General features: G+C 50.2%; 10 protein-coding genes across 10 annotated transcripts; 6 read left to right on the forward strand and 4 right to left on the reverse strand.

Annotated features, from left to right (window-relative positions):
* Positions 1-3: 3 nt before the first annotated feature.
* Positions 4-1,584, forward strand: ASPGLDRAFT_64754 (sugar porter family MFS transporter; the record flags this gene model as incomplete). Its single annotated transcript, XM_022548814.1, has 2 exons — positions 4-1,250; positions 1,317-1,584. The coding sequence occupies 2 exons, from the start codon at positions 4-6 to the stop codon at positions 1,582-1,584; spliced, it is 1,515 nt and encodes a 504-aa protein (XP_022403168.1).
* A 788-nt stretch (positions 1,585-2,372) lies between these two features.
* pab1 (polyadenylate-binding protein) lies at positions 2,373-4,728 on the reverse strand (the record flags this gene model as incomplete). Its single annotated transcript, XM_022550464.1, has 3 exons — positions 2,373-2,511; positions 2,573-3,171; positions 3,226-4,728. Coding segments are annotated over 3 exons (2,241 nt in total), but the record flags the coding sequence as incomplete, so codon positions are not given.
* Positions 4,729-5,735: 1,007 nt separating this feature from the next.
* On the reverse strand, positions 5,736-9,495 carry ASPGLDRAFT_64757 (HECT-type E3 ubiquitin-protein ligase; the record flags this gene model as incomplete). The annotated part of the gene is made up of 3 exons (XM_022548815.1): positions 5,736-6,407; positions 6,462-7,467; positions 7,529-9,495. The coding sequence occupies 3 exons, from the start codon at positions 9,493-9,495 to the stop codon at positions 5,736-5,738; spliced, it is 3,645 nt and encodes a 1,214-aa protein (XP_022403170.1).
* Positions 9,496-10,069: 574 nt separating this feature from the next.
* ASPGLDRAFT_1233054 (mitochondrial 54S ribosomal protein mL41) lies at positions 10,070-10,940 on the reverse strand. The gene is made up of 3 exons (XM_022540388.1): positions 10,646-10,940; positions 10,302-10,553; positions 10,070-10,251 (listed from the first exon to the last, which is right to left on the reverse strand). Exons 1-2 carry the CDS (start codon positions 10,826-10,828, stop codon positions 10,350-10,352), a joined length of 387 nt encoding a protein of 128 aa, XP_022403171.1. The 5' UTR covers positions 10,829-10,940; the 3' UTR covers positions 10,070-10,251; positions 10,302-10,349.
* Positions 10,941-11,063: 123 nt separating this feature from the next.
* ASPGLDRAFT_44281 (UTP14 family protein) lies at positions 11,064-14,393 on the forward strand. The gene is made up of 2 exons (XM_022545992.1): positions 11,064-13,862; positions 13,928-14,393. Exons 1-2 carry the CDS (start codon positions 11,133-11,135, stop codon positions 14,108-14,110), a joined length of 2,913 nt encoding a protein of 970 aa, XP_022403172.1. The 5' UTR covers positions 11,064-11,132; the 3' UTR covers positions 14,111-14,393.
* Positions 14,394-14,997: 604 nt separating this feature from the next.
* Positions 14,998-15,809, reverse strand: ASPGLDRAFT_44283 (uncharacterized protein). The gene is made up of 2 exons (XM_022545993.1): positions 15,178-15,809; positions 14,998-15,077 (listed from the first exon to the last, which is right to left on the reverse strand). Exons 1-2 carry the CDS (start codon positions 15,507-15,509, stop codon positions 15,059-15,061), a joined length of 351 nt encoding a protein of 116 aa, XP_022403173.1. The 5' UTR covers positions 15,510-15,809; the 3' UTR covers positions 14,998-15,058.
* Positions 15,810-16,203: 394 nt separating this feature from the next.
* Positions 16,204-18,468, forward strand: ASPGLDRAFT_121061 (glucan endo-1,3-beta-D-glucosidase; the record flags this gene model as incomplete). The annotated part of the gene is made up of 3 exons (XM_022540202.1): positions 16,204-16,299; positions 16,351-18,128; positions 18,180-18,468. 3 exons carry the CDS (start codon positions 16,204-16,206, stop codon positions 18,466-18,468), a joined length of 2,163 nt encoding a protein of 720 aa, XP_022403174.1.
* A 928-nt stretch (positions 18,469-19,396) lies between these two features.
* On the forward strand, positions 19,397-21,092 carry ASPGLDRAFT_44286 (uncharacterized protein). Its single transcript, XM_022545994.1, has one exon. It carries the CDS (start codon positions 19,456-19,458, stop codon positions 20,788-20,790), a length of 1,335 nt encoding a protein of 444 aa, XP_022403175.1. The 5' UTR covers positions 19,397-19,455; the 3' UTR covers positions 20,791-21,092.
* A 314-nt stretch (positions 21,093-21,406) lies between these two features.
* ASPGLDRAFT_44287 (gamma-glutamylcyclotransferase family protein) lies at positions 21,407-22,169 on the forward strand. The gene has a single exon (XM_022545995.1). The coding sequence runs from the start codon at positions 21,463-21,465 to the stop codon at positions 21,934-21,936; it is 474 nt and encodes a 157-aa protein (XP_022403176.1). The 5' UTR covers positions 21,407-21,462; the 3' UTR covers positions 21,937-22,169.
* A 418-nt stretch (positions 22,170-22,587) lies between these two features.
* ASPGLDRAFT_44289 (uncharacterized protein) lies at positions 22,588-24,141 on the forward strand (the record flags this gene model as incomplete). Its single annotated transcript, XM_022545996.1, has 2 exons — positions 22,588-23,115; positions 23,836-24,141. Coding segments are annotated over exons 1-2 (233 nt in total), but the record flags the coding sequence as incomplete, so codon positions are not given.
* Positions 24,142-24,181: the final 40 nt, after the last annotated feature.

The following is a 24,181-nucleotide window of genomic DNA, read 5'->3' on the forward strand; positions in this document are numbered from 1 at the left end:
AATATGCAAGGTGAAAGGATTGGGCTCGCCCAGATCTTCTTGGTCGCTTGTCCGTCATTCATTCTCTTCGGCTATAATCAATCTGGAGTTGGAGGCTTGGTTGATTTCCCGTCGTGCACCAGGCAATTTCCTGCTATCGACACCTTGAGCACTACCGGGGCTCAGAAATCCCACAATGCAACAGTGCAAGGTGCGGTGATTGCCTCTTACACTATCGGTGCCCTCTTCGGATCCCTCATTTGCACATGGATTGGCGATATTCTCGGTCGTCGTCGCACTATCTTCACCGGAGCTCTCATTGCATTGATCGGACAAGCGTTGGAATGTACGGCTTATGCCCTGGCTCAATTCACCGTCGGCAGAGTGATTCTAGGATTCGGTGTCGGGATGCTAGCGGCCACGGTGCCAGTCTGGCAATCCGAATGCGCTTCACCAAATAAAAGAGGACGCAATGTCGTCTTGACCGGCATGTTCATCGCCTTCGGATTCGCCCTGACCCAATGGGTGAATTTCGGCTTCTTCCAAATCCAGGAACAGCCTGCCTCCTGGCGAGGCTCACTAGCCATCCCAGCCCTATTCTCCTTCACCATAATGGCCAGCATCTTCTTCCTCCCCGAATCCCCTCGCTGGCTAGTCCTCCGCAACCGCTCCGATTCAGCCCAACAATCCCTCGCCAACCTACGAGACAAATCCACCACCTCCTCAGAAGTCCTCAGCGAACTCCACTCAATCGAAACCTCCCTCGAAGAATCCTCCCACGGCAACCTCCGCCTCAGAGATGTCTTCTCCAAAAACGAAGACAAACTCCTCTACCGCTTCCTCCTCTGCGTTACCCTCCAGTTCTTCCAGCAAATGAGCGGCGGCACCCTCATCTCCGTCTACACTCCCACAATCTTCCAAGACGATCTTGATCTCAGCGCGAGTCTGGCCAAGATCCTCGCTGCCTGCGCATTGTCATGGAAGTTCCTCTCCTGCTTCGTGGGATTCTTCATAATCGACCGGATCGGACGTCGTGCTGCATTCATTATTAGTGGTGGAGGCATGGGATTGTGCATGGTTGCTATGGCAGTCTCGACGTCGTTCGTGGGGAATCAGACGGCATCGATTATCTCAGCACTGTTCCTGTTTATATATAACTTCTTTTTGCCGTTGGGATTTCTGGGCGCGAACTTTTTGTATCCCGCAGAGGTTGCACCGGCTAGACTACGGGTTGCTGTGCAGTCGATTTCGACGGCGAATCAGTGGTTATGGTACTTCCCCCTCCCTCATTCTTATCTATATGAAGTAACATGGCTAATTACTTTATTTCAAAACAGGATGTTCGTCGTCGCAATGGTAACACCCACCGCAATCGCCCAGATCGGATACCAGTATTACATCGTCTACGCTGTTATCTCGCTCATCATCCCGCCCTCTGTCTACCTCTTCTACCCTGAGACCAAGAATCGGTCTCTCGAAGAAGTTGATCAGATCTTCCGCGAGTCAACGTCTATCAGGGATGCTGTGAGGGCGTCGAAGAAGTTGCCGATTCGGAATGACATTTCGGATGGGCTTGAGAAGACAGTTGTTGAGGAGGTAGAGTAAGGGTATATTTATTTCTACCGGGTATGCAAGTCCATGAGTCCCGGCTGGTATATAAGACAAGGATGCTGGATCCGATATCTGAGGTTTTATGTAGCTAGATAATGAAATTTGATGACCGTGATTATATGTCAACGGCTTTTCTAAGCTCCGTAGGCTGTATATATCCATATCGCATGCTCTAGGGGTGGTGACAACTGGGCTTGGAAGTCGGTGTGAGATAAACATATCTGAGATTGCAATACTGCAACTACCATGAAAGGTAAAACAAAAGAAAAAACAGGATCCCGCGAGGAAATCATAAACTCTATATTACACTCCTGTCAGATACCCAACCTAAGATACGACCATAAAACGCAGAAATGAGAAACGCCATAACCCCCTCTTTCCATGGGAAAGACCATCTTCGCTTTGTCTTTTTTGTGTTTTTTTGCCGAATCCTAATGTCGTTTAATCTCGTCGTCCAGGTTTCTTCTCTTTGCCGTTCTGCAAGAAATTCGTCCCGAGCAAAGAAAACGTAGGAAGCTATCGATGATTCTTGACGCGATTGAAGAACAGGAAGAAAGAGAAAAAGCTAAGGGATGTGAAACAGATCTGTCGTTCACTAGACACCGCTAAGAAAGAACTTTTAGGAAACCGAGGGATATCAGGTTCAGGAGAGAAGGGGGTAAAAAAAGGGAAAATAGAAAGAAAAGAAAAATCGTGAATCAAGGGGAGCCAGAAAGAGTCATCAACCGTGAAACAACATCTCCGTGCCGGGCATGTCCATGTAAATCTCTTTACGACTTGTTCTCTTCACCCTCCTGAGGAGCAGCAGCCTCCAGCTTAGGCTCGCCAGCCTCACCGTCTGTGCCCTTGTTCTTCATGTACTCATCGTAAACACTGAGAGCCTCGTCGACCTTGGCGCGGAGAGCTTCCTCATCGTCGAGCCTAAGACATCATTAGTATGATTTTCGCGTAAGATGATAGTTCAAAAGGGGGCAAAACTTACAGGCCAAGGAGCTCAGTGTTTTCCATCTCCAAAAGCATACCAGTGACCTTACCAGCCAGCTCAGGCTGCTGGGCCTGGATCTTGGGGTACAGAGCTTCACCGAGCATCTGCTTCTGCTGCGGGGCGGGGGCAGCGGCGAGAGACTGAGGGGTCAGGCCGCCAGCGGCAGGGGCCTCGGGCTGAGCGGCGGGCTGAGCAGGGGCGTTCTGTCCGCGACCACCGCCACGGCCCATGCCCTGAATGGGACCACCGCGGCCACCAAATCCACCACGCATAGGCATGCTAGGAACCTGACCACCGCCACGTCCGCCACGTCCGCCAAACTGCACCTGAGCCATCGCCTGAGGGTAGGCCATGCCGTTAGGAATGCCACCGGGGCCCTGGATAGCGCCCATGGGGATACCCTGAGCGAAGTTGGGGGGAATCTGCTGGTTGGGACCCATGCCACGGCCACCCTGAGGGAAGGGAGGGTACTGGCCAGGACGTCCACCGGGGATACCCATGACCATACCAGGCTGGGGAGGGAAAGCCAGACCACCACGCTGGCCAGGGATGAAACCCTGCTGGCCAGGACCGTAGAAGACGGCGGGCTGCATGTACTGTCGACGTGTCAGTTGTTTGTGTTGAGATATCAAAGGGGCGTCCAAACTTACAGGCTGAGGCATGCCAGCGGCAGCAGCGGCCTGCTGTTGTCTGATGGTGTTGCGAGCCTGGATGCTGGCCTCGAGCTGGCTTCTACGGACATCCTTGCGCTGAGCAAGGGCAACGTAGAGAGGCTTGCCGTTGACCATTCTCTGGTTCATCTCAGTGACGGCCTTGGAGGCTTCGTCGGGGCTGCTGAAGCAGACGAAACCGAAGCCCTTGCTCTTGCCAAAGGTCCTCTTCTTGGGCTTCTCTTCACCCTCAGCGGGCTTGTCATCGGCCTTCTCGGCTTCAGGCTCCTGCTCCTGTTCCTGTTCCTGTTCCTGCTCCTGTTCCTGTTCCTGCTCGTTCTCGTTCTCGTTCTCGTTCTCGTTCTCCTTGCCCTCCTCCTTCTCCTCCTCAGACTCGACGCGCTCGACGTTGGAGGCGTCGCGCATCACCTTGGCGGAGGTAATGGTACCGTAGGGGCCGAAGAGCTCGCGCAGCTTCTCGTCGTCAATGTCGTCCGTCAGGTTCTTGACGTAGAGGTTGACACCCTGGTACTTGGAGGCCTTCTCCAGACGGGCAGCTTCGTATTGTCTGCGGAGCTCCTCCTCACGCTCGTGCTTCTTCTGAGCACGGCCAACGTAGAGCTTCTGGCTCTTGACGTCCTTGTCGTTCATCTCTTCCACGGCGGCCTGCGCACTTTCATGGGTCGAGAAGTTGACAAAACCGAAACCACGGCTCTTGCCCTCCTGGTCACGGCTGAGAGTAGCGGAGGTGATGTCACCGAACTGCTCAAAGATAGTGCGGAACTCCTCGTCCGAGACCTCCTGGTCGACATTCTTAACGTAGATGTTGGTGAAGTTGGCCTTCATCTCCTCGAACTTGCTCTGGCGGTCCTTCTTGGAGATGTGGTGGCCAACGAAAACCTTCTTGTCGTTAAGCAGCATGCCGTTAACGTGCTTGATGGCGTTGTTGGCAGCCTCAGCGGTCTCGTAGTGGACGAAACCGTAGCCCTTGGAGTTTGCGAACTCATCCTGGGCGACCTTGCAGCTGAGAATGTTGCCAAAGGCGGCGAAAGTGTCGTGAAGAGCCTTGTTGTCGATGGCGCTGTCCAGGTTCTTGATGAAGACGTTGCCCTGGCCAGTCTTGCGGAGAGCGGGGTCACGCTGAGACCACATGATACGGCAAGGCTTGCCCTTGATCAGGGTGTAGTTGAGGTCCTCGAGAGCGCGCTCACCATCGGCGGTGTTGTTGTAGTTAACGTAGGCGTATCCGAGCGAGCGGCGGGTGACGGCATCGCGGCACACACGGATGGAAGCGACCTGGCCGATGGAGGAGAAGAGCTCGTAGAGCATGGCCTCGGTGACCGAGGGGTCGAGTTCACCAACATAGAGGGAAGCCGAGTGAGGCTGGTTGGCAGCAACGGTGGAGTTCTCGGCCGCAGTGGTTTCGGGGGCAGGAGCAGCGGTCTCGGGGGTGCCGTTGACAGGGATGTCAGTGGCGGGGTTGGTGGTAGCGTCGGCAGACATTTTTGCGATTGGTATTGGCTAAAGAGAAGGTATCAGTATAATGGAGAAATTGGAGGTTGGAAAACAGCAGAATAGCAGGATGCAAGTGAATGGTTTTCTTTTTTCGTGTTCCAGTCACAGGTTGGAGGTGCGAACAATGGGTTGATCCGAGATCCTCTTTCGCACACAACCAAAGAAACGGACCCGATAAGAAAAGACAGAAAGAGAATGAATAATATTAAGAGGAAACACTGGGCTCTTTTAACTGATGCTTTCACCAGCCAAATAATAGAGACAAAGAACGCCAAACAGCGCAGCTCTAGCAGGACTCACAGCAGAGCCTCCAGAACAACGTAGCAGACAATTCTCGAGTCTCAGACAAACAAAGAAATAGAAATAGAAAACCAAGCGCTGATAGAAAGGACGAGGCAAAGACGAGATGCACAAGTGGGCTAACTCACCGCACAGAAAGTCGACACAGAGAGCGTAAATCAAAAGAGCTTGTCAGCAAATGACACTTTTTTTTCTGGATTTTCCTGTTTTTTTTGTTGATTTTTCTTTTCGATAAAGATTCGAAAGAAGAAAAAGAAGAAAGGAAAAAAGGGAGTGGTTTAAGAGAGATGAAGAAGAAGAGAGGTTAAGAGGGAAGGAAAAAAAGTGAGAAAAAGAAGTTTTGGTGGAGAGAAAAAAAAGACACCGCCCGAAACGGCAGTATTCCAGTGCCGCTTTACGGCCTTCTGGAAAACTGCCCGCCCTAATCCCAATGTGGAAGGTGTGCCCCGCCGCTTCAACGTCATTACTCAGCGTCAGAGTTTTACAGCCCTATACAAAACATCCTACAGGGGCACAATGTAGAAGAGAACAGAATGAGAGCCATTAAGCTATGTACGGTGTCAATTCTTCATACAATTCAATCATGCAACATGTATCAAATGCTGGTAATCTGTGCAACGCCACCTCTATGCGAGTAGCTCTCCAATTCTCTGGGTATTATAGCAAACAATTTCTAGAAAAGAAAAGAAGAATGATCAGCTCAAGTCAAATCCAGCCCCCGAGTTGACCGCGTAGAGAAGCTTCTCCCGTAGCGTCTCCGCGTTCGAATACCGCGGCAGTTTCAACAGGTTCACGCAGGTACTGGTGCTTGGAAGACGTTCCTGGTCCTCACTCGAGTCGCGGATGCTGAACCGGGGGTTAAGGTGACTGAAACCCAGAAGCGGTGCTCGCGGAGTGGAAGTCACGAACTTCAGCACCTTCTGGCGTTCTTCGTTCGTCATGTTGAACATCACCTCCCAGAACACCTTGATTGTTGGGTGCTCTTGCTGGTCGTCTCCAATGACGTACACTCCTCCGTACAGCGTGTTGCGCCGCAAGTCTGCCACGTCGATATCACCCGACTCGCCGCTCACCAAAGTCTGTAGCTCGGCCTGGTTGAACATCGAGAGCCACGAGGGTTGAATAATCTGTCCAAGACCTTGCAAAAAGGCGTTGGTCTGAAGGGCTGGTTGTGCCTGGAGACGGTACCGAGCAATGTACGAAATGTACACCAGTCGGTTCTGATTCGTGACAGCGATATCTGATCCATTTGATTTCAAGTCGCGGGTAATCGTGCGGCTGCCAGAATTCGGTAGAGAAACGGTATCAGTGATGGTAAAGTTCAACGCAAAGTCCTCAACATCACCAGGATAGTTCTTCAGTTGCAACTATAGGACAAGCAGTTAGTTAAGAGATCAATGTGGACGGAAATTGTGACCTACCAATCCTTGGTAGAGACCTTGATCAAGATCTCTCATATCGTTGAGGTTAGCTCGGTATGCTGACTCCTTCTGCGCCGAACCGGTTCCGCCCGTCAGAGCCCACTTGAGCAGGAAGAACGGTGCAAAGTGAACATCCACAAGAATGCCCTCGTAAAGACACTTTCCAACAACTCGCCCGAGGAACTCATATCGTCGCAGCAAGTCTCGTACCTGCTCGTTCCACTCTGCACTGCGCTCCAGATATCCTGACTGTCGAAGCAGCTCCCTCCGCTGCTCGACGGCCACGGGGTTCGGGTACAGGAGATGGTCATCGTTCTCTCCGAACAAGGGGGACTCTCGGTCCGATTTGAAGGCCTCGTGAGTAACGCTGGTCAAGAACTCCTTGGTCACACCACCCCCATCGATTCCCGCTTCCGGGTTGTTGAACTTGTCAATGAAGGTGATCTGAATGGGCTCTTTCAGGCCTTCTCCCAAATCATAAAATTTTTCATAGGCATCATCGAATATGCTCTCGCGCTTGATATCTGCGTGTTGTCGGGTCAGGACATCTTGGCCTAAATCGCGACCATCCATACGTCCCATCGAGGCCTGAGCAACAGACATCCGCCAAATATCAGGGTCAATAGCCCCGTGTCTCCGGCGCATCTGGTCCCTATGGATAAATTCCCGGAAAACCTGTACTCTCGTGGGAAAAGGAATGAAGAACGGCATGTTCCTAAGGATTTCAAGTCGAGGTGCCACTGATTCGAGTTGCTTTCTGCGGGCGGCTTGGTGCTGACGGCGTCTGAGAGCTTCGATACGTCGCGTCTGCTGAGCACGGCCAGTGCCGATTAAGCCAGATGGTTCATAGGTTTCGCTCATCAAGTCGTCCTGATCCTCGTCGTCCTCATCATCCTGAAGTTGATGTCGGTTCTCTTCTTCTGCAACCACAGCGGGGATGAAACCTTCCATATCAAAGCGATTCGTCATGAGCCAATGATCATCGGGAAGGAATTTGCGTCGCGAGCTAGAAAAATAACGGTCAGCAAAACATTTCATGAAAAAACGTCGTATCAGGTTGGACATACTCTCGTTCATGGATCATTCTCAACAATCCCGTAACAAGACCTTTGAAATAGTCAAGCGGTATACCGGTGACCCCAGGAAGACCCTTTTCTTTGTTCTTGATCTCAATATCTTTGGTGCTGGTAATCTGATCCAACGGTGATGTTAACGAAGTGAAATAACTCCGGATGTCTCCGGAATACTGCCTGGTATCGTCTTCATTTAGATCCGCTGAGTTCCAGTACAACGTGAATGCCAGGTTTTTCAGAAAAACGGTCATGTCTTTGATCTCCCTCAATGGCAGAGCACTTTCCTTGGTCCACGATACTTTCGTGTTCGAAGAGGCCGTGAACGAAGATTCACTGGAGAAAAACTCGTCATCATCCATGACTTTCAGAACAAACGTGTAGAGCTCGAGGAAAAGCAGGATAATCGTCCATTCTTCATCCCTTTCGCTCTGGGGGATTGTTGAATATTTCGAATCCGCTTCACTGGTAGGTTTCAATAAAGGAAGCACCTTGGTAGAATCTTGACAAATCGCTGCAAATATCCTACTCGACCGCGATGCATGCCAGAAATACTTGATTGCTGGAACCCTTGATCCTGACTCACCTGACGTAGCAGAACCCAAGTAGAGCCACATCCGGATGTCGTCGCCACGTCGAGGGAAGACTCTCAGAAGCGTCAAAGCATAAGTGGCAAGAGTCTTGGCTTCGCGAGAAGCGACCGAGTCAGCGTTTGCCAATTCTCCTTGCGTTGAGTGAAGCTGAGACAGAAGTCCGGTGATGTTGCTCTGATTGATAAGGCTGAATAGCTGTTCTTTGACAAACGGGGGCAGTGGCTCTTTCGCCGTAATCTCATCAAGATCACCCGCCTCCTCCAGTTCCAGACGTTGTGAGACATGCACTGCTGTGGAGTTCAACAATTCTGACACGACCTTCACAAAGCCAGGCTCCGGTGCCTGGTGCCCCACCTGGCTTCCCAACGCGTATCGGTGGAAGTAGATGAAGTATGAAAGTAACCAGAGTCGAGCCTCAACATCCCCATCATTTGACGGACGACTCTTAAACTGAGTATCCAAGGGTCCCAGAGCCGACGTGAGCAGTTTGTAGTTGATGTTGTTCGCCAAGCCATCAAGTGTTCCTAGATACGAAGGCAAATCTGAAATAACAAGATAGTTTCTAGCGAACCACTCGTATGCAGTGAGAGTCTCGGACGTAATCGGTCGAAGGAGAGCAAGGACGCTTTGAATAAGGTGGTCGGGGGATAAGTTCGATCGACGGAGAGGCTCGATGTTTGTCGTCAACAGCGACATGACAGAATAGTACTCCTGGGCGAGCAGTGCCATCACCTTGGGTATTAAGTTTGTAAGGAAAGCCAGGGGTTGCAGCAAATGACTCGAAGCAAAGGCCGGGACTCTCGACGACGGCGCCGAGCGCAGCACCCGGAGAGTCACCTTCGCCAAACGCGTAAGCGGAGTAGTCCATTCTCCCTCCGTTGCAATGGTCGGAATCTCGTTCAAAGTTTTCTGAAATGCATTGGCAAAGTATACCAACCGCACGACATCGCCGTGATGCCAGGGTTCCAGAAACTGGACCAGGAGTCTCAGCTGCGATAGACACCCAGCCGCTGATGCGTACGGGACCGACGCCTCAACATCCAATCCCGCTTGTCCTGCCACATCGTCAAATGGCAACGAAGTCCCTGTCCTCTCTTGTTCAACAGTATCCCATTCTGCCCTCCACGTACCATGTGTGTTTTTCCTGCTCCGATAGCCCCGCCATGCCCGCTGTACGAGCCGGCTTGCCCCTAACCGATCCCTTTCCTGTTGTCTCGCTAAACGTTCCTGCTGGGCAATCGCAAGGGTGTTCTGTGGGCCGGAGCCATGGCCAGTTCGTCCCGAGGGGAAGGCAGCGAATGGGTTGTTGTTGCGGGCACCGAGGTTGACCTGCCGCGGACGGCGAGCGTTGCCCGTGAAGGATTGAAACATATTCTGTCTCCAGTCAGAGCTCGGACGTCGATACGCAGAAAACCGCTAAAAAACGAGAGTAGCAGAAGACACAATCTGCATCTTCATGCCAAGAAGAACGCGGCAACGAGGAGGGAAAGTCGTAGATGAAATGGGCAGAGTTGGTGGTGGAAGAGCTGGCGACCTTCGGACTATGACATACGCATGATCAGCGAGAGCCTATACCCACGCACTTTACCACCCGACTGAAAGTTACTGCCACGAGAATACAGGCAATATTTTATTGCCACGTACCAGATGCCATGGAAAGTTCTATCAGGGGAAATATACAACTGCAGTGAAACCATAGATAAAGGCTTACGCATTCACTATCGGGACGGAAATGGTGAACAGGGTTATGATTTGGACTGAAGTCTTTCTATCATAGGTATATGTCGTCTAAAATTACAAATCACGGCTGAAGTCGACGCCGACTGTCATAAGCTGATACTCCATAGTCCGAAGTAGTCGAGCATAGGTACACGAGTCTGGCCAGTGTTCCTCCTAATATGATATCCGGATAGCCTTGTTCCACGTATAATGCCAGGGATGGGCGCAGTAACAGAAGTAGCGTGCCGTCAAAAGTGCCGCGTTTCCAGACATACTGTACATATATAGTACACGGAAGATGAGATGTGATCGGCCAGCGAGCAAACAAACGGTAAGGTGAACCATGTCATCTTGTGGGCTTAGACAACATGGTGAATTCCAAACGAATAATAATGTGGATAGTGGAGTCTAGCCACGGTCAGATTGATATCTAGAGTCATCCCGGGCAACATACGAACCTTTTAGTCTCGTTCAGCATTATCGTATTCTCTTCATAACAAGCCCGTCTATTGAGCGGGCTTCGCCTCTGGTTCCACACGATCAAGACGCTCCATCTCAAGAACCTCTTGTCCATTATCCGATGTCCATAACTCGAGGTAGTCCTTTCCTTCAAACGCCTTCTCTCGTGTAACAAATTTGCCGTCCTTCTCGACCTCGTCGGTATATCTGCTCTTCGTCGGGGTCATAGCCTTGGTCACGAACGGAGTAAGCTAGTTCCATCTGTTAGCCCAACGTCCACTTTCATTCATCCCACCGGGTTCCGCATTGTGCGCTGCCAAATAGCCGGGAAAAATTGGTATACCTTGAACTGGTCGAGGTCTTCAGGTACAACGTATGTCCGGACTTTCTTCCAGTCGATCACATAAGAGCCGTTCTTTGCGAAATAACCCATCGAACCGCTCCGGGTTCCCTTGTAGTAGCCGCCGTTGACCTGCTTGGTTGTCAGGCGCAATCGCGCCATCATCGGTTGCGAAGGCTTGAACATTTTGAACGTGGCTGTAATCCAGCAGACTCTTGCTGAAGAAACAGTATACTCCGTAGTTAACGAACGAGGGGTGGTGTCGGAGGTGACAGGAAGACCGTCTTTTTCCAGAGTCGGACTGCGCTAGTGAGCTTCGGCGCGCCGAGAACTTTTTTTCCGCTGCCCGCAAAAAAAAAAAAAAAAAATCAACTCCGCACCTCGTTTACATTTCTGTTATTGCAAGCACGAGCTTGAAAGTTTTTTTTTTTATTGTTATTTCAGTGTGTTATTGAAGTAAGCACTTGATTAATTCAGAAGAAACGCAACCATGCCTCGCAAGCAGGCCCAGTTGCGCGGTCCCAAAGACCGAGAATTGCAGAACAGGACGCAGAACAGGTCGCAGAACAAGACTACGAAGAGAAATACCGGAAAGGGCCTGGATGCGCTCTCTATCGCTGAGGCCGAATACCCCATTAATCCCCGCATCCGACGAAGCCGTCTAGGCGTAAGCGATGACGATGATTTCTCCAAGCGCAAGCGAGACGACGCAGACGGACCGGAAAACAAGCGCCGCAGAACGGGCGAAGATGACTCGGGCGATAATGACGGTAGCGATGGCGATGGTCGCGAGTGGAAGATAGGCGAGGTCGACAGTGATGATGACGAGGAGCTGGATAGTGACGAGGCTATGGGTTCAAGTGATGAAGAACTTTTCGAGGGCTTTGCATTCCGCGGAAGCTCTACCACGAATTCGAAGCCGAAACCGAAACAGAAGAAAGAGAAAAAGACTCGCCAAATCAATCTCGACGAGTCGGATGAAGACATAGATGAGAACGAAGAGAATGGCGACGAGGAGGATGATGACTTGGGAGAAGATGCGGTCGATCTTCTGACTGCTTGGGATATGAATACAGCAGCAGAAGAGGAAGATGCCAAGAAGGCCGCCAAAAAGGCTAAGGCCGCGACTGACGACTACGATGAGGAGTCTGGCTCACAAGACGAAGAAGAAGACAGTGACGACGAATCCAGCGAAGACGACGACGATGACGATGACGACGATGACGCCCTCTCGGCATCGGACGATGACGCAGATTCTGGAAACGAGCACGGTCTTTCGAGATTACAAGACTTTGTCAATTCGATGGAGACAGATACTACCAGCAAGCCAACAAAAAAGAAAGGCTTTGCGCAGGAACAGAGCAAACCTACAGAATACGGTTTGACATCTTCGAAGAAATTGACCGTGGCCGACCTTCTACCTTCGATCTCGGATTCTCGCTTGAAGAGCTCATTAAAGCATGTCGATGCCACTGCCGATCATAAACAGTCGTCTGGTATCCCTGGCAAATTGGATGCGCCCGCTCCTAAACGCCAGCAGGACCGAATGGACCGGGAAGCCGCCTACGATAAGAGCAAAGAGACTATGGACCGCTGGCTTGAGACTGTCAAGGCCAACCGCAGAGCCGAACACCTCGTTTTCCCTCTCCCAAATCCTGATGCGCAACTGGTACACAAACTGGACGCTCCTAAGCCGCAAAACGACCTTGAGTCCACCATTCAGAACATCCTGGTCGAGAGTGGTCTTGCAACTACGCAAGGAAAGTCAAATGAGGATGAAGTCAAGGAGTTCGAGGAGTTGGAGGGACGAAATTTGCCCATTGAAGAGATCCGGGAGCGCAGAGCGGAGCTTCGCAAGCGTCGCGAACTTATGTTCCGGGAAGAAGTACGCGCCAAACGGATCAAGAAGATCAAGAGTAAATCCTACCGCCGTGTTCATCGGAAAGAACGGGAAAGGCTAGAGCAGCAAGAAAGACAAGCCCTTACTGACGCTGGCATCGACTTGGACGAGGAAGAGAAGGAGAAGATGGAGCGACAACGAGCGGAGGCTCGTATGAGCTCGAAGCACAAGGATAGTAAGTGGGCGAAGAGTCTCAGACAAACTGGCCGCACAGCTTGGGACGAGGAAGCCCGTCTGGGTGCTGCTGGTCAGGCGTTGAAGGAGGAAGAACTACGGAAGAGAATCGAAGGCAAGCGTGTGTCTAATGGTGACGACGATTACCTGGAGCCATCCAGCTCGGAATCTGAAGACGAGGATCCTTGGGCAGAGAATGGCTCCGATGTCGAAAAGGACAAGCTCCGCAAGAAGATCTCTGCGCTCGAGGATGGCAATGCAGGGGAGGAATACAAGGGACCACATGCGAAGCTTCTCTCTATGAAATTCATGCAGAATGCAGAAGCCACACGGAAAGAACAGAATGATGCAGAGCTCCGGAAACTAAATCGGGACCTTAAAGATGGTGAAGAGTCACAGTCTGAGGCAGAGTCGGAAGTTGGTCGACGAAAGTTCGGTCAGAGAAAAGCTGAGAAGCCAGAGCGAAAACCGGAGCCATTCCGCAAGAATGAGTTTGAAGAGGCACCGGATTCGGACGATGAAGATGCCCTTGAGTCAAGGGCAGCCGAGACGACTCAGGCGACCAGCAAGCCCAAGCCGTCCACACGCCCAGCCAAGAAGGATGCACCTGCACGTGTCTCAGGCAACGCCTCGAAGCAGCAGGAGACAGTTGACGAAGTGGAGGAGAACCCGTGGCTGGTGCAAACTAACCGTACCAACCGGAAAGCCAATGTCAACGACTCGAACCAGTCTGTTGATATTTCGATCAACGACGCACCTGGCCCCAAGTCCTCCAACGTCAGCAAGGGTCAGAAGTCCAAAGCACCGGCTGCTAAGAAGCCGCAAATAGCCGAAGATGCTGGCAGCGATGACGAGGGCCAGGTGCCGGTCCTCCTGAAGAACCATGATCTCGTGAAGAGAGCATTCGCCGGAGACGAGGTGGTACAGGAGTTTGAGCAAGAGAAGCTGGACACCATCGAAGACGAAGGTGACAAGGTGGTCGATAACACGCTTCCCGGATGGGGCAGCTGGGCCGGTGAAGGCGTCAGCAAGAAGCAGCAGAAACGGCAAAGGCGTCATCTTACCACCGTTGAGGGCGTGAAACCCGAGCAGCGCAAGGACGCCAAGCTCTCGAAGGTTATCATCAACGAGAAGCGCCAGAAGAAGGTAAGCCAAGCTCAATGGATTTACGTAATGCCCATGTGAAATCACAAGCTAACAGTTTGCTATAGAACAACAAGTATATGGCTTCTCAACTCCCTCACCAGTTCGAGACCAAGCAGCAGTACGAACGGTCCCTGCGCCTCCCCATCGGTCCCGAATGGACGACCAAGGAGACTGTTCAGAACACCACCAAGCCTCGCGTCATGATCAAACAGGGCGTCATCAAGCCCATGGACAAGCCAATGGTCTGATCTCGAATTGGTCATGCTGACTGGGGTCAACATATCCCCAACCTTCGACGTCAATTGTTTCTTGTTGCATGGTTGTAGATACGAATGGGCTTTTTCTTTTTTTCAATTTCGTGTACATTGGCATTATGATGACGCGTCATCGTTTCTTTCTGGGATTTTTTCTGGGTGGTGTGGTCTGTATACATAGGCAATTCTCGGCGTATCGAGTCATAAAAGTTTTGAGACCCTGGTAGTACCCCGGATTCTTACTCTGTCAGTTTGACATGTGGCCAATCCAAACCGCTCAATTTGTAGATGCTTTAGTCTTATGAGCCGAGTTTACCATGGCTTAAGACGTAATGTGCTCTGGATAATCTTCTTCCTCTCCCGGGGACTTTCAACGGTTGTACAAGAGGGAAGGACAGAAACGCAGATCCAACGTCTCGGATCCAGTAAGGTTGAGCCGCCCCGGATTCTTTTATGCTCGTCGTCATCCCAAGCGAGGCAAAAGAGGGCTAATGCAAGGCACATGGCTGTCAGAGACTACACGTGCTGCCAGATCATCGGACATTCCGACGCGCGCCTGTGGAATGCCATCACGCCGGCAACAACCCAACCGCGACAATTGGTAGCGGCAGGGACAACCAAGAAACAGAGACAAGATAGACTTCGCTCTTGATCAATATCTGGCAATATGACACAGCAAGTGAAAAGTAAATTATGACTCTCAGAGTAGTCGATCACGTGGGGGGGTTTAGTCACCTTTCCTCATTAGGCAACACACAATCCCGACATCCCCTCCAACATCATCCCTCTTTTCCCTTCGCTCACTATATTTTCCACAAGAGAATTGTGGTCAGAGGATCAAGTCATCTTCGAATAATTATCGTCTTATGTTGGACATTGACGTCGAGAGCTCTATTCATAAACGGTTGATTCCGCTATCATAGTAAGGAACTCCTACACTTACTAGTACCACAAGGGTTGAGTAAGCATTTCTTAACCCTGCATTGTTGCCCTGGTCCCCTTTTTCGTGCAAATGAAAAATGCCTCTGCTTCGGGACCTGCAGTGCTGACATTTGATTCAGGCCGGCATCTGCTGTGTACCTGCCGAAACCCTTCCTGTCACCTGGTATTCGAACCGCGTCGGTGACCCCGGCCCACTAATCGAGAATTCCTGAACGAGTACCGGACTGGAATGTTTATATTTGATTGACAGCCATCGGTAAGTCCTCACTTTTCTTTCTGACATCTTCGGTTTTGTTCTGGGCCTGAAGGGACTTTGCTTCTGTCGTTTCTTCAACCCGTCACTTTGGGACCCTCCCTGGGAATTTTCAATTGGGGCTTCGTGTTCTTGTTTTGGTCTTTCTTTCTTCTTAGCTGTGCTCGTTGACTCGTTCATTCGGGCTTGCCGAGACATTGTTACTTTCCCCTGTCTTTCATTTACTCTTGTTGTCTTACTTGGTTGGTATTTATATTGGGCCAACCCCCTCGATATTGTGAAAAAAAAATTGTTGTTTGCTTTGATTATTGCCAAAATACTTCTTGGACATGGTTTTCAAAATGGACAGGAAGGCCAATTGGGGTTATACGGCCATGCTAATATGGCTTCTGGCACCAGATACAGCTCTGTCCTATCCGAAACCTACGGAATTAAGCACGGAACCGACGAGTACGACCTCTTTCAAGACCCAGTATCCTCCAGGCAACGAGAGGCTGCTCATCCCAGAGACGACAGGAGTAAGTCTGTTCGATGTTGTCGATGAAGCCAGAACTAACTCAATGCACAGTTCTACCCAACCAGTCTTGAGCGTGACGTTCGTGGAGTTTCACCAGAGAGAACGCCATATTTGGGATTTGACGGTCTAATTGATTGGTTCCTGTCTGACGGTGGTTTCCAAGAACCAGAATCTACCACCACAGGCCTACCAACTAAACCGGCACCAGCGACCTCGAACCCTGCGCCTACCAAAAACACAGAGCCTACCGAAAACATAGAGCCAGAACCGACTACAGAAGAACACGGATTCTCATCGCATTCACCAACTCCAAAGTGGGGGAAGCCTGGACATTGGAAGGGAGATTCCACAGCCACTGGATTTCCACACCCCTCAATGGAAGGGCAAGATGTTTTCTTGCCAGTCGCAACTGGCGGTATCCCAGGCAGTATCAAAGCCAGGGATGACCATCCAGTACCGAGGACAAACATTGTAAGGACCTCCCCTCAGGATTCGATGTTCTACATCACTCACATGAGTTAGGGCAACACTACGGACCCGATAGAGACGAACAAGTTCTACAGCGGACTGTTCCTCGGAACTCAAACGAATGGCACCTTTACTCACCCGTATAATATCGCGTGGGCCAAGAGCAACGGAAATGCTGGCAGCTACGGCATGTCCATCTCGCACACCGAAAAGAATGTGATCGCAGAAGGACCGCCCAACGATAAGATCCCAGGTCACCCAGTGTCTTTCTATGTGAATCCTGTTGGAATCCAGTCTATGATCCTTTCAGCAACGGAATTGAGAGACGGTACGGTTCTGACGGCAGAAGACCCAAGGCCATTTTCCGCCAACGCAGTTTTGCGCCCGCAGCCTGGATCACACCAGAACATCACTTTCCCTCTTGTCCAAGGCATGGGCTTTTTGACTGGAATCTACACTGATATGCAACCATTGGTCCAGACTGGTGTTCTGTACCAGAAGGTCGTGTCCGCAGGCAGCCCCAAGCCGGGTATTTTCAAATACCGAGCATACCTGGAAGACGGGAACATGTGGTTGATTTATGCAATTCCCAACGACGGCAAAGATCCCAATTTCAAGCTCGACTCGCATACTGACCTGCGGGGCCCCCAGGGGTGGTCTGGAACGATCCAGGTTGCGAAGAACTCCCAAGGATCAAGCAGCGAAAAGCTCTATGACAACTCGGCTAGTGTCTTCGCAGTCCACGGTGTCTTATCCGGTGCAGTTTCCCGGGATACGGGAGTATACAACCTGGGATGGGCAAAGGCGGGCAAATATGCACAAGATACACCCTTGATCATGTTTGCGCTGCCCCATCACGTTGAATCGTTCGATGATACCACTAAGGGCCGAGTGACCAGCATTCAACTGCGGACCACAACCAAGGGCAACGCCACGGCCATTATTGGCGAACAATGGACATTACTTGAGCCAGAACTGCCGATCAGTATGGACTTTGCCCCGTGGGTTCAGAATGGAAACAACCTCCCACCATCAGCCAAGAAAGCTCTCCTGGACATCGCGCCTAAGGATCTTGGGGAGGACATCGATAAGCAGTCGGATCTCAACAGTATGTACTTCAGCGGCAAGGCACTCAGCAAGTTCGCCACGATCATCTACGCTGTGAGTGAGCTGGGCGGAAACCCGGCACTTGCGGCTGATGCCCTCGATAAGCTGAAGAAGAGCTTCGCCCGGTTTATCAACAACCGTCAACAATTCCCCTTAGTCTACGACAACGTGTGGAAGGGCGTCGTGTCATCAGCCAGCTATGGCGGTGATGAGGGAGCAGACTTTGGAAACACCCTGTACAATGATCACCACTTCCACTACGGATACTTCATCCACGCTGCTGCCATTATCGGAACGTTGGACCCCGAGTGGCTGAAGACTAGCAAGGACTGGATCAACACGTTGGTGCGAGACGCAAGCAATCCGGTGGCTAATGACCCTCACTTCCCATTCTCGCGCGCGTTTGACTGGTACCATGGCCATTCGTGGGCCAAGGGACTATTCGAGTCGTTTGACGGCAAGGACCAGGAGTCGACATCGGAAGACACGATGTTTGCTTACGCCCTCAAGATGTGGGGTAAAACGATTGGGGATAAGAGTATGGAGGCGCGCGGTAATCTGATGTTGGGTGTGCTTCGTCGGAGTCTGCACAACTATTTCCTTTTGGAACGGGAGAACATTAACCATCCGCCGGAGTTTGTGCCGAATAAGGTGACGGGCATTCTGTTTGAGAACAAGGTGGACCACACGACTTACTTTGGAAACAACTTGGAATACATCCATGGGTATGATGACCTTCCTTGCTGATTCAAGGATGTAAATGCTGACTGGCGCAGAATTCATATGCTTCCCCTCCTCCCGGCGTCATCGTACGTACGCAACCGCAAGTTCGTGACAGAGGAGTGGAACGCATTGTTTGCATCGAACGCCAGCACCCCGGCAGACAAAGTCGAAGGTGGCTGGCAGGGTGTGTTGTATGCGAACCTGGCGTTGATTGACCCGGTGACCTCGTGGGAATTCTTTGCGCGCGACGGGTTTGATTACGGGGCGATTGACGGAGGCGCCAGTCGAACGTGGTCCCTGGCATTTGCGGCTGGTGAGTATTTGTCATCTTACGCTTATTAGCGCCTATTACTGTGGATTGTGGCTGACTGTGATAGGTATGGGGGGATGTCGTGAGTGAATAGGGATGGTGAGCTGAGCTGAGCTGAGCGATACGATATGATGGCGTGACTGGGATTATCAATGTTGGAATTGGGTGGCTTGGTATATTACGTTATGATAGCTTGGATCTGATGTTTAAATCTTGTGTACTTAGCTGATCTTGCAGAAATGCATATGTGCCCCAACAGTTTATCCATTGGCGTGCATTGTTGGTGCATGGGCCAGCATTTCCGTGACATGTGGCTGGCTAGGTGTGGCCAGTGAGCGTGGCAGTGCAGGTCGAGATTCAATCTGTTACATACAGGGATAATTACTTGTCAGGAGTTGGGCACCACGGCGTTGAGTGAGGCATTGACTGTAGCAATTAGAATTAGAATGCTCTCTGCATTGCTGGCACATATAAATTGTCTTGGTGCTGAATGTTCTGAACATTCTCCTCTTCTTTCTGATCAAATAGATCGCCCCACTGATATTCAATTCCCACTGATCCGGAATCAAAACGAGGCTGTGCAAGTGCAGAGCGCCACGGTACGACATCATAAACTATCAAGTCCAGTTCCAGAGCCAATTGACTGTAACCTCTTTTTCTCTCTCTTTTTTTTTTTTTTTTTCTCTTTCTCTCTCTTTCCAAACAATCGTTGTTATACCATTCACCCTTAATTCCTTGGGTCAGTCTTGGCTATTTTGATTGCTATCGTCCATCCCTGGTCTCCAATGGGTAAGTAACTTTCTTTTAATTCCCTGTACTCCCACTTTCTTTACTCCTCTTTCTTGCTCTCCTCACTCTCTCCTCTTTCTCTCTCTCTCTCTCTCGCGACGCCCATTCATTCCTTCTCTATCTGGTGCACACATTATATCCCTCAATTGAACTAATTGACACCAACTCCAGCGTCAACACAACTCCGTTCCATCTTCCGCAGACACTCTTGGGGTTCCAAAAAATCCATTATGCCTTTCTTTGGCAACTCCGACGGTTCCGACGAACACACCTCCCTCCTTGGTAACGGCAATGGCAATGGCAATGGCAATGGAAATGGAAATGGAGATGTCAACGGACACGGCCGCGGATACAAAGTCGCCAGTCACCTCTCCCACTGGCCCTCGCGAGTCCTGCATCTAACATGGGTGACCCTCGTGCGCGACTATGTCAACCTGCTCCTCGTCTTTGTACCACTGGGTATTATCGCTGGTGTGTTGAAATGGGATGCTACGGCTGTGTTTACGCTGAACTTCTTCGCGATTATCCCCCTGGCGTCGCTGTTGAGTTTTGCGACGGAGGAATTGTCCGCGACGATGGGGCAGGCGCTAGGTGGTTTGATGAATGCGACGTTTGGAAATGCCGTTGAGCTTATTGTTAGTATTATCGCTTTGACGCGCGGTCAGACAAGGGTTGTTCAGGCTAGTATGCTTGGAAGTATTCTGTCGAACATTCTGTTGGTTTTGGGTTGCTGTTTCTTTGCTGGTGGTCTGCGGTATCATGAGCAGACCTTTAACAGCACTGTGGCTTCCACTATGTCGTCGTTGATGACTGTTGCCTCTGCGTCGCTTATTATCCCGGCTACTCTCTATTCGTCGTTGTCGAACCACCCTGGACGTACGGAAAATATCTTGGTCGTCTCTCACGGAACCGCTATTATCCTTTTGATCCTCTACGTCATGTACCTCTACTTCCAGCTGTGTTCGCATTCCTACCTCTTTGAAGAAGTCAACAAAGAAGTCACCGCCGACATGGAGGGCCAGGAAGACGGAGAGAATGAGGAGCGTGAGCCTCAGGAAGAACGCGTTCTGGGTCCTTTGGCCGCCACTGTTGCGTTGGTGCTTGTCACCATCCTGGTCGCCGTCTGCGCTGATTACTTGGTCGACAGCATCGACGACATCGTCGAAAAGACCGGCATGACCCCGACTTTCATCGGTCTGGTCCTCATCCCCATTGTTGGCAACGCTGCGGAACATGTCACGGCCGTCGTCGTCGCCTGGAAGGACAAGATGGACCTGGCTATTGGTGTCGCCATCGGAAGCAGCTTGCAGATTGCCCTCTTCGTCACTCCCTTCCTGGTCATTGTTGGCTGGATCATCGGCGTGCCTATGACGCTGCACTTCCAGACTTTCGAGACTGTTGCTTTCTTCATCTCTGGTTTGGTCGTCACCTTCTTGATCCAGGACGGCAAGTCGAACTATCTCGAGGGTGGACTGTGCTTGGGAATGTATGTGATTCTTGCGCTTGCATTCTACGTCTACCCAGACAGTGAGGCGGTTGGAGATGCTCTCGTGAACGCGTCATAAAATTTTCGTCTTTGATGACCGTATATATCTACCTTCATTTTTCTCTTTTTCCTTTCATGATTTTTGGCTTCTTGGCTATTTTGAGAGGATAATTCCTTTTATGTCTGTTCGTTCGGGTTTGGATTTCTTTTGTCGCGAGTCGACTCTCGCTACAGCGCTTTAGTCGCTGGCGATTCCTTTCTTTAATAATGTGTTAGTATGTGCATGTGCATTGGCTTTGGAGGATTTCTGGTTTTCTGTTCACGGGTATAGGGTAGGGCAAGTAGCCTCATCAAAATACATTCTCTTCACCTGAGTCATCATATATGGTCCTATAGTGCAAGGCAACAGTGCGGACACTTTTTTTTTTTTTGGGTCACATGTCACATACACATCATCATCTCCGACACGAGAAGCAGCGAGGCTGCTGTAAGTGTATGGAGACGATGCAAATGCGTACAGAGAGCTAACCACTCAACAGCCTACGAAGAACATTCCAACAATAGAAACGACCAAACCCATTATTACTATTCCAGAGAGACAGAGAACACTCCCACAATGAACGAGACCAAAGCTCACGAGATCCCCTCCTGGGTCTACGAGCACAACACCCGAGTCGCCAACATTCCCGAGTCCGAAAAAGAAAAAAAAAAAAAAATCAGAGAAAAGCTCGAGGACAGCCGCATCCCGCTCATGGCCCGCAAGTTCATGGTCCGTGACTTAAACCCCATCGATCCCGCCAGACTTGCACCAAAACCATACGTTGAGAAATACTACTTCTTCTACGGCACGCTCATGGACCCATCCATGCTCACCCGCGTCCTGAACCTTGATCATAAACCCGACCTCCGCCCTGCGTATATCCTCAACCATAAGATGAAAATGTGGGGGCCGTATCCGGCTGTTTTGGACGGGGTTGCAGAGGGGCAGAGGATTAACGGTGTGGCGTATAAGGTTAAGTCTGAGGACGACGAGAAGAAGCTGGCTGCTTATGAGACGGGGATGTATAGGGGGAAGGGGGTTATGGTTCATTTTGGGGGTGGGGGCAAAGAGAAGGAGAGGGTGGTTGGGTGTATGTTTGTTTGGAATGCGGATGAGGCGGTGCTGAAGGCCGGGATGTTTAATATGGGAGGTTGGTTGGAGTGGGAGAGGAGGATGGGGGAGTAGGCAGATGGCATTGAGACTGGGAGGGATTTGCTTGATGGCTGTGAGCCCTAAGGATTTCGGGGTACATCTGTTTTCATGGATAGAGTTGCGCATGAGATGTTAGCTTATTAGCGTTAGCGTTATTACGAGCGTGTTATTCCTTTTACAGCTACTTCGTGTCACCTGTTTATTCATTCTGCTTTTTCTACATACAAGCCACCTCAACAAGGAAAGGTTCAAGTCCGTGTTAGAAGACTGATGAAGGCCTAAGGCATTGGACATATGTAAGACTGCGCAAGCATCAACTAGTTAATGTCATCGTTCTTACTACTTACAAAGACCAAAGAGGCTTGTACTGTATGTTGAACTATTTGACAGATCAACTCTTAGCCATGGAGCCAAAAACTCTTCATTTTGGGATAAGGAGTGAAGTACTCCTGTACGGAGTAGAAGAAAGACGATGTAGGTCTACTGTCTAGTAGTTAGTTAACTAATTAACGTAATCTATCACCGAGCTGGCCAGCTGGCCAGATCCGCGACCACCTACTATTCATATTTGCAATTTATCCACAACCACAACCATGGCTGATGATTCAAAAAGAAGATCGCATGAAACTAGCTCTAGAAGCCTTTAAAAAAGGCCTTTTTTCATCAAAAAATGCAGCAGCAAAGGCATATTATGTGCCTCTCTACCTTTAAGACCAGGGTCAAAGGAACCACATGCCGCAAGGAATCAGTTGCCAACCACTGAAAATTGACACCTACTGAAGAAAAGACACTCTCATCATGGATTATTGATATGGGACAGCGTGGCCTGCCTCTACAAATCTCTACTGTACGCCCTTTGGCACAGTTATTACTGTCTGCATGACTATCCTCCCAGACTGCCTATGTGGGCGAGTGTTGGGTGACTCAGTATATTCGACGCCATGATGAAATCTCCTCTGAATACAGTCGAAAATATGACTACCAGCGTGCCAGATGTGAAGATCCAGAGCTTATTATGGGGTGGTATAAGCGCTTCCATGATGCCATTGAAAAATATCGCATTCTTGAGCAAGATATCTACAATATGAATGAAACTGGATTTCAGATGGGCATGATATCCACAGCCAAAGTTATATGTGGCTCAGAGACTCGGGCAAGCAATGCCAAAGCCTTACAGCCTGGGAATCATGGATGGGTAACTGCTATTATTGCAGTAAATACAACTGGATGGGCTTTGCCTCCCCAGATTATCCTGGCTGCAGACAACCACCAATCTCAATGGTATCATGCTATTCCAAATGATTTTATAATCAGTGTCAGCAAGAATGGCTGGACAGATCATGGATTAGGCCTGGAGTGGCTTCAAACTGTCTTTGAGCCACATACAGCCTCCCGTACATTAGGGAGATATCGCATGCTGATTTTGAATGGTCATAGCAGCCATGCCACTGCAGAATTCGATGGATTCTATACAGAAAGGAATATTATTCCTTTATATATGCCTCCACATTCATCTCATCTCCTTCAACCATTGGATGTTGGTTGTTTTTCGCCATTGAAGCGCTTATATGGTCAAAGAATCATCAATAAGATGCAGAAGGGAATCAACGCTGTTGATAAAACAGAATTCCTCTATATATACCCTACTGCCCATTACCGGGCTCTATCATCATCAAATATTCAAAGCAGCTTTGCAGCAACTGGCATGGTTCCATTCTCACCTGACCAAGTCCTATCAAAGCTTCATATACCATTTAAAACACCAACACCGCCTTCATCATCACATAGCAACCAATCTTTTGGTGCAGGCAGGACTCTAACAGATATAAACCAGCTTGAGGCCCAAAAGAAGCGACTATATCACCTCCGAAATCATCATATATCCCCATCAACTATGGAAGAGGCAATGGGAAAGGTCATTAGAGGGGCAGAGATAACCATGCAAAATGCCATCCTACTGCAGCATGAATTCCACCAGCTTCTCATGGAAAATAAGCATCAAAGGCAGAGACGAGCAGCTCCTAGGGCCTTTATACAGGCTGGAGGGAGCCTGACAGGTGCTCAAGGATTGCAAAAAGCGCAAGAACAGGAGGCTATAGTGGAGGAAGCACGCCGGTCAGTTTCCAGGCTGCGTAGGCCACCAACTTGCAGCGCATATGGTAAAACAGGCCATAATCGGCTTAAATGCCCTGAGAAATAGTCTATTGTTTTTATACATAATATATATCAATTTTGTGGGGAGAAAGGCTTCAAAACCAGTGTATAGTACTTTTCAGCG

The sequence above is a fragment of the Aspergillus glaucus genome (assembly GCF_001890805.1).
Source record: "Aspergillus glaucus CBS 516.65 unplaced genomic scaffold ASPGLscaffold_5, whole genome shotgun sequence".
Classification (NCBI taxonomy): Eukaryota; Fungi; Ascomycota; class Eurotiomycetes; order Eurotiales; family Aspergillaceae; genus Aspergillus; species Aspergillus glaucus.

Excerpts from the sequence above, each read along its gene's own strand:
- ASPGLDRAFT_1233054 (XM_022540388.1), bottom strand. The coding sequence starts at position 10,828 with ATGTTCAAGCCTTCGCAACCGATGATGGCGCGATTGCGCCTGACAACC. Across the intron at positions 10,554-10,645 it reads AAGACCTCGACCAGTTCAAG|CTTACTCCGTTCGTGACCAA; the intron begins GTATACCAATTT and ends AGATGGAACTAG.
- ASPGLDRAFT_44283 (XM_022545993.1), bottom strand. The coding sequence starts at position 15,509 with ATGTCTCGGCAAGCCCGAATGAACGAGTCAACGAGCACAGCTAAGAAG.
- ASPGLDRAFT_44287 (XM_022545995.1), top strand. The coding sequence starts at position 21,463 with ATGGCCCGCAAGTTCATGGTCCGTGACTTAAACCCCATCGATCCCGCC.
- ASPGLDRAFT_44286 (XM_022545994.1), top strand. The coding sequence starts at position 19,456 with ATGCCTTTCTTTGGCAACTCCGACGGTTCCGACGAACACACCTCCCTC.
- ASPGLDRAFT_44281 (XM_022545992.1), top strand. The coding sequence starts at position 11,133 with ATGCCTCGCAAGCAGGCCCAGTTGCGCGGTCCCAAAGACCGAGAATTG. Across the intron at positions 13,863-13,927 it reads ACGAGAAGCGCCAGAAGAAG|AACAACAAGTATATGGCTTC; the intron begins GTAAGCCAAGCT and ends AGTTTGCTATAG.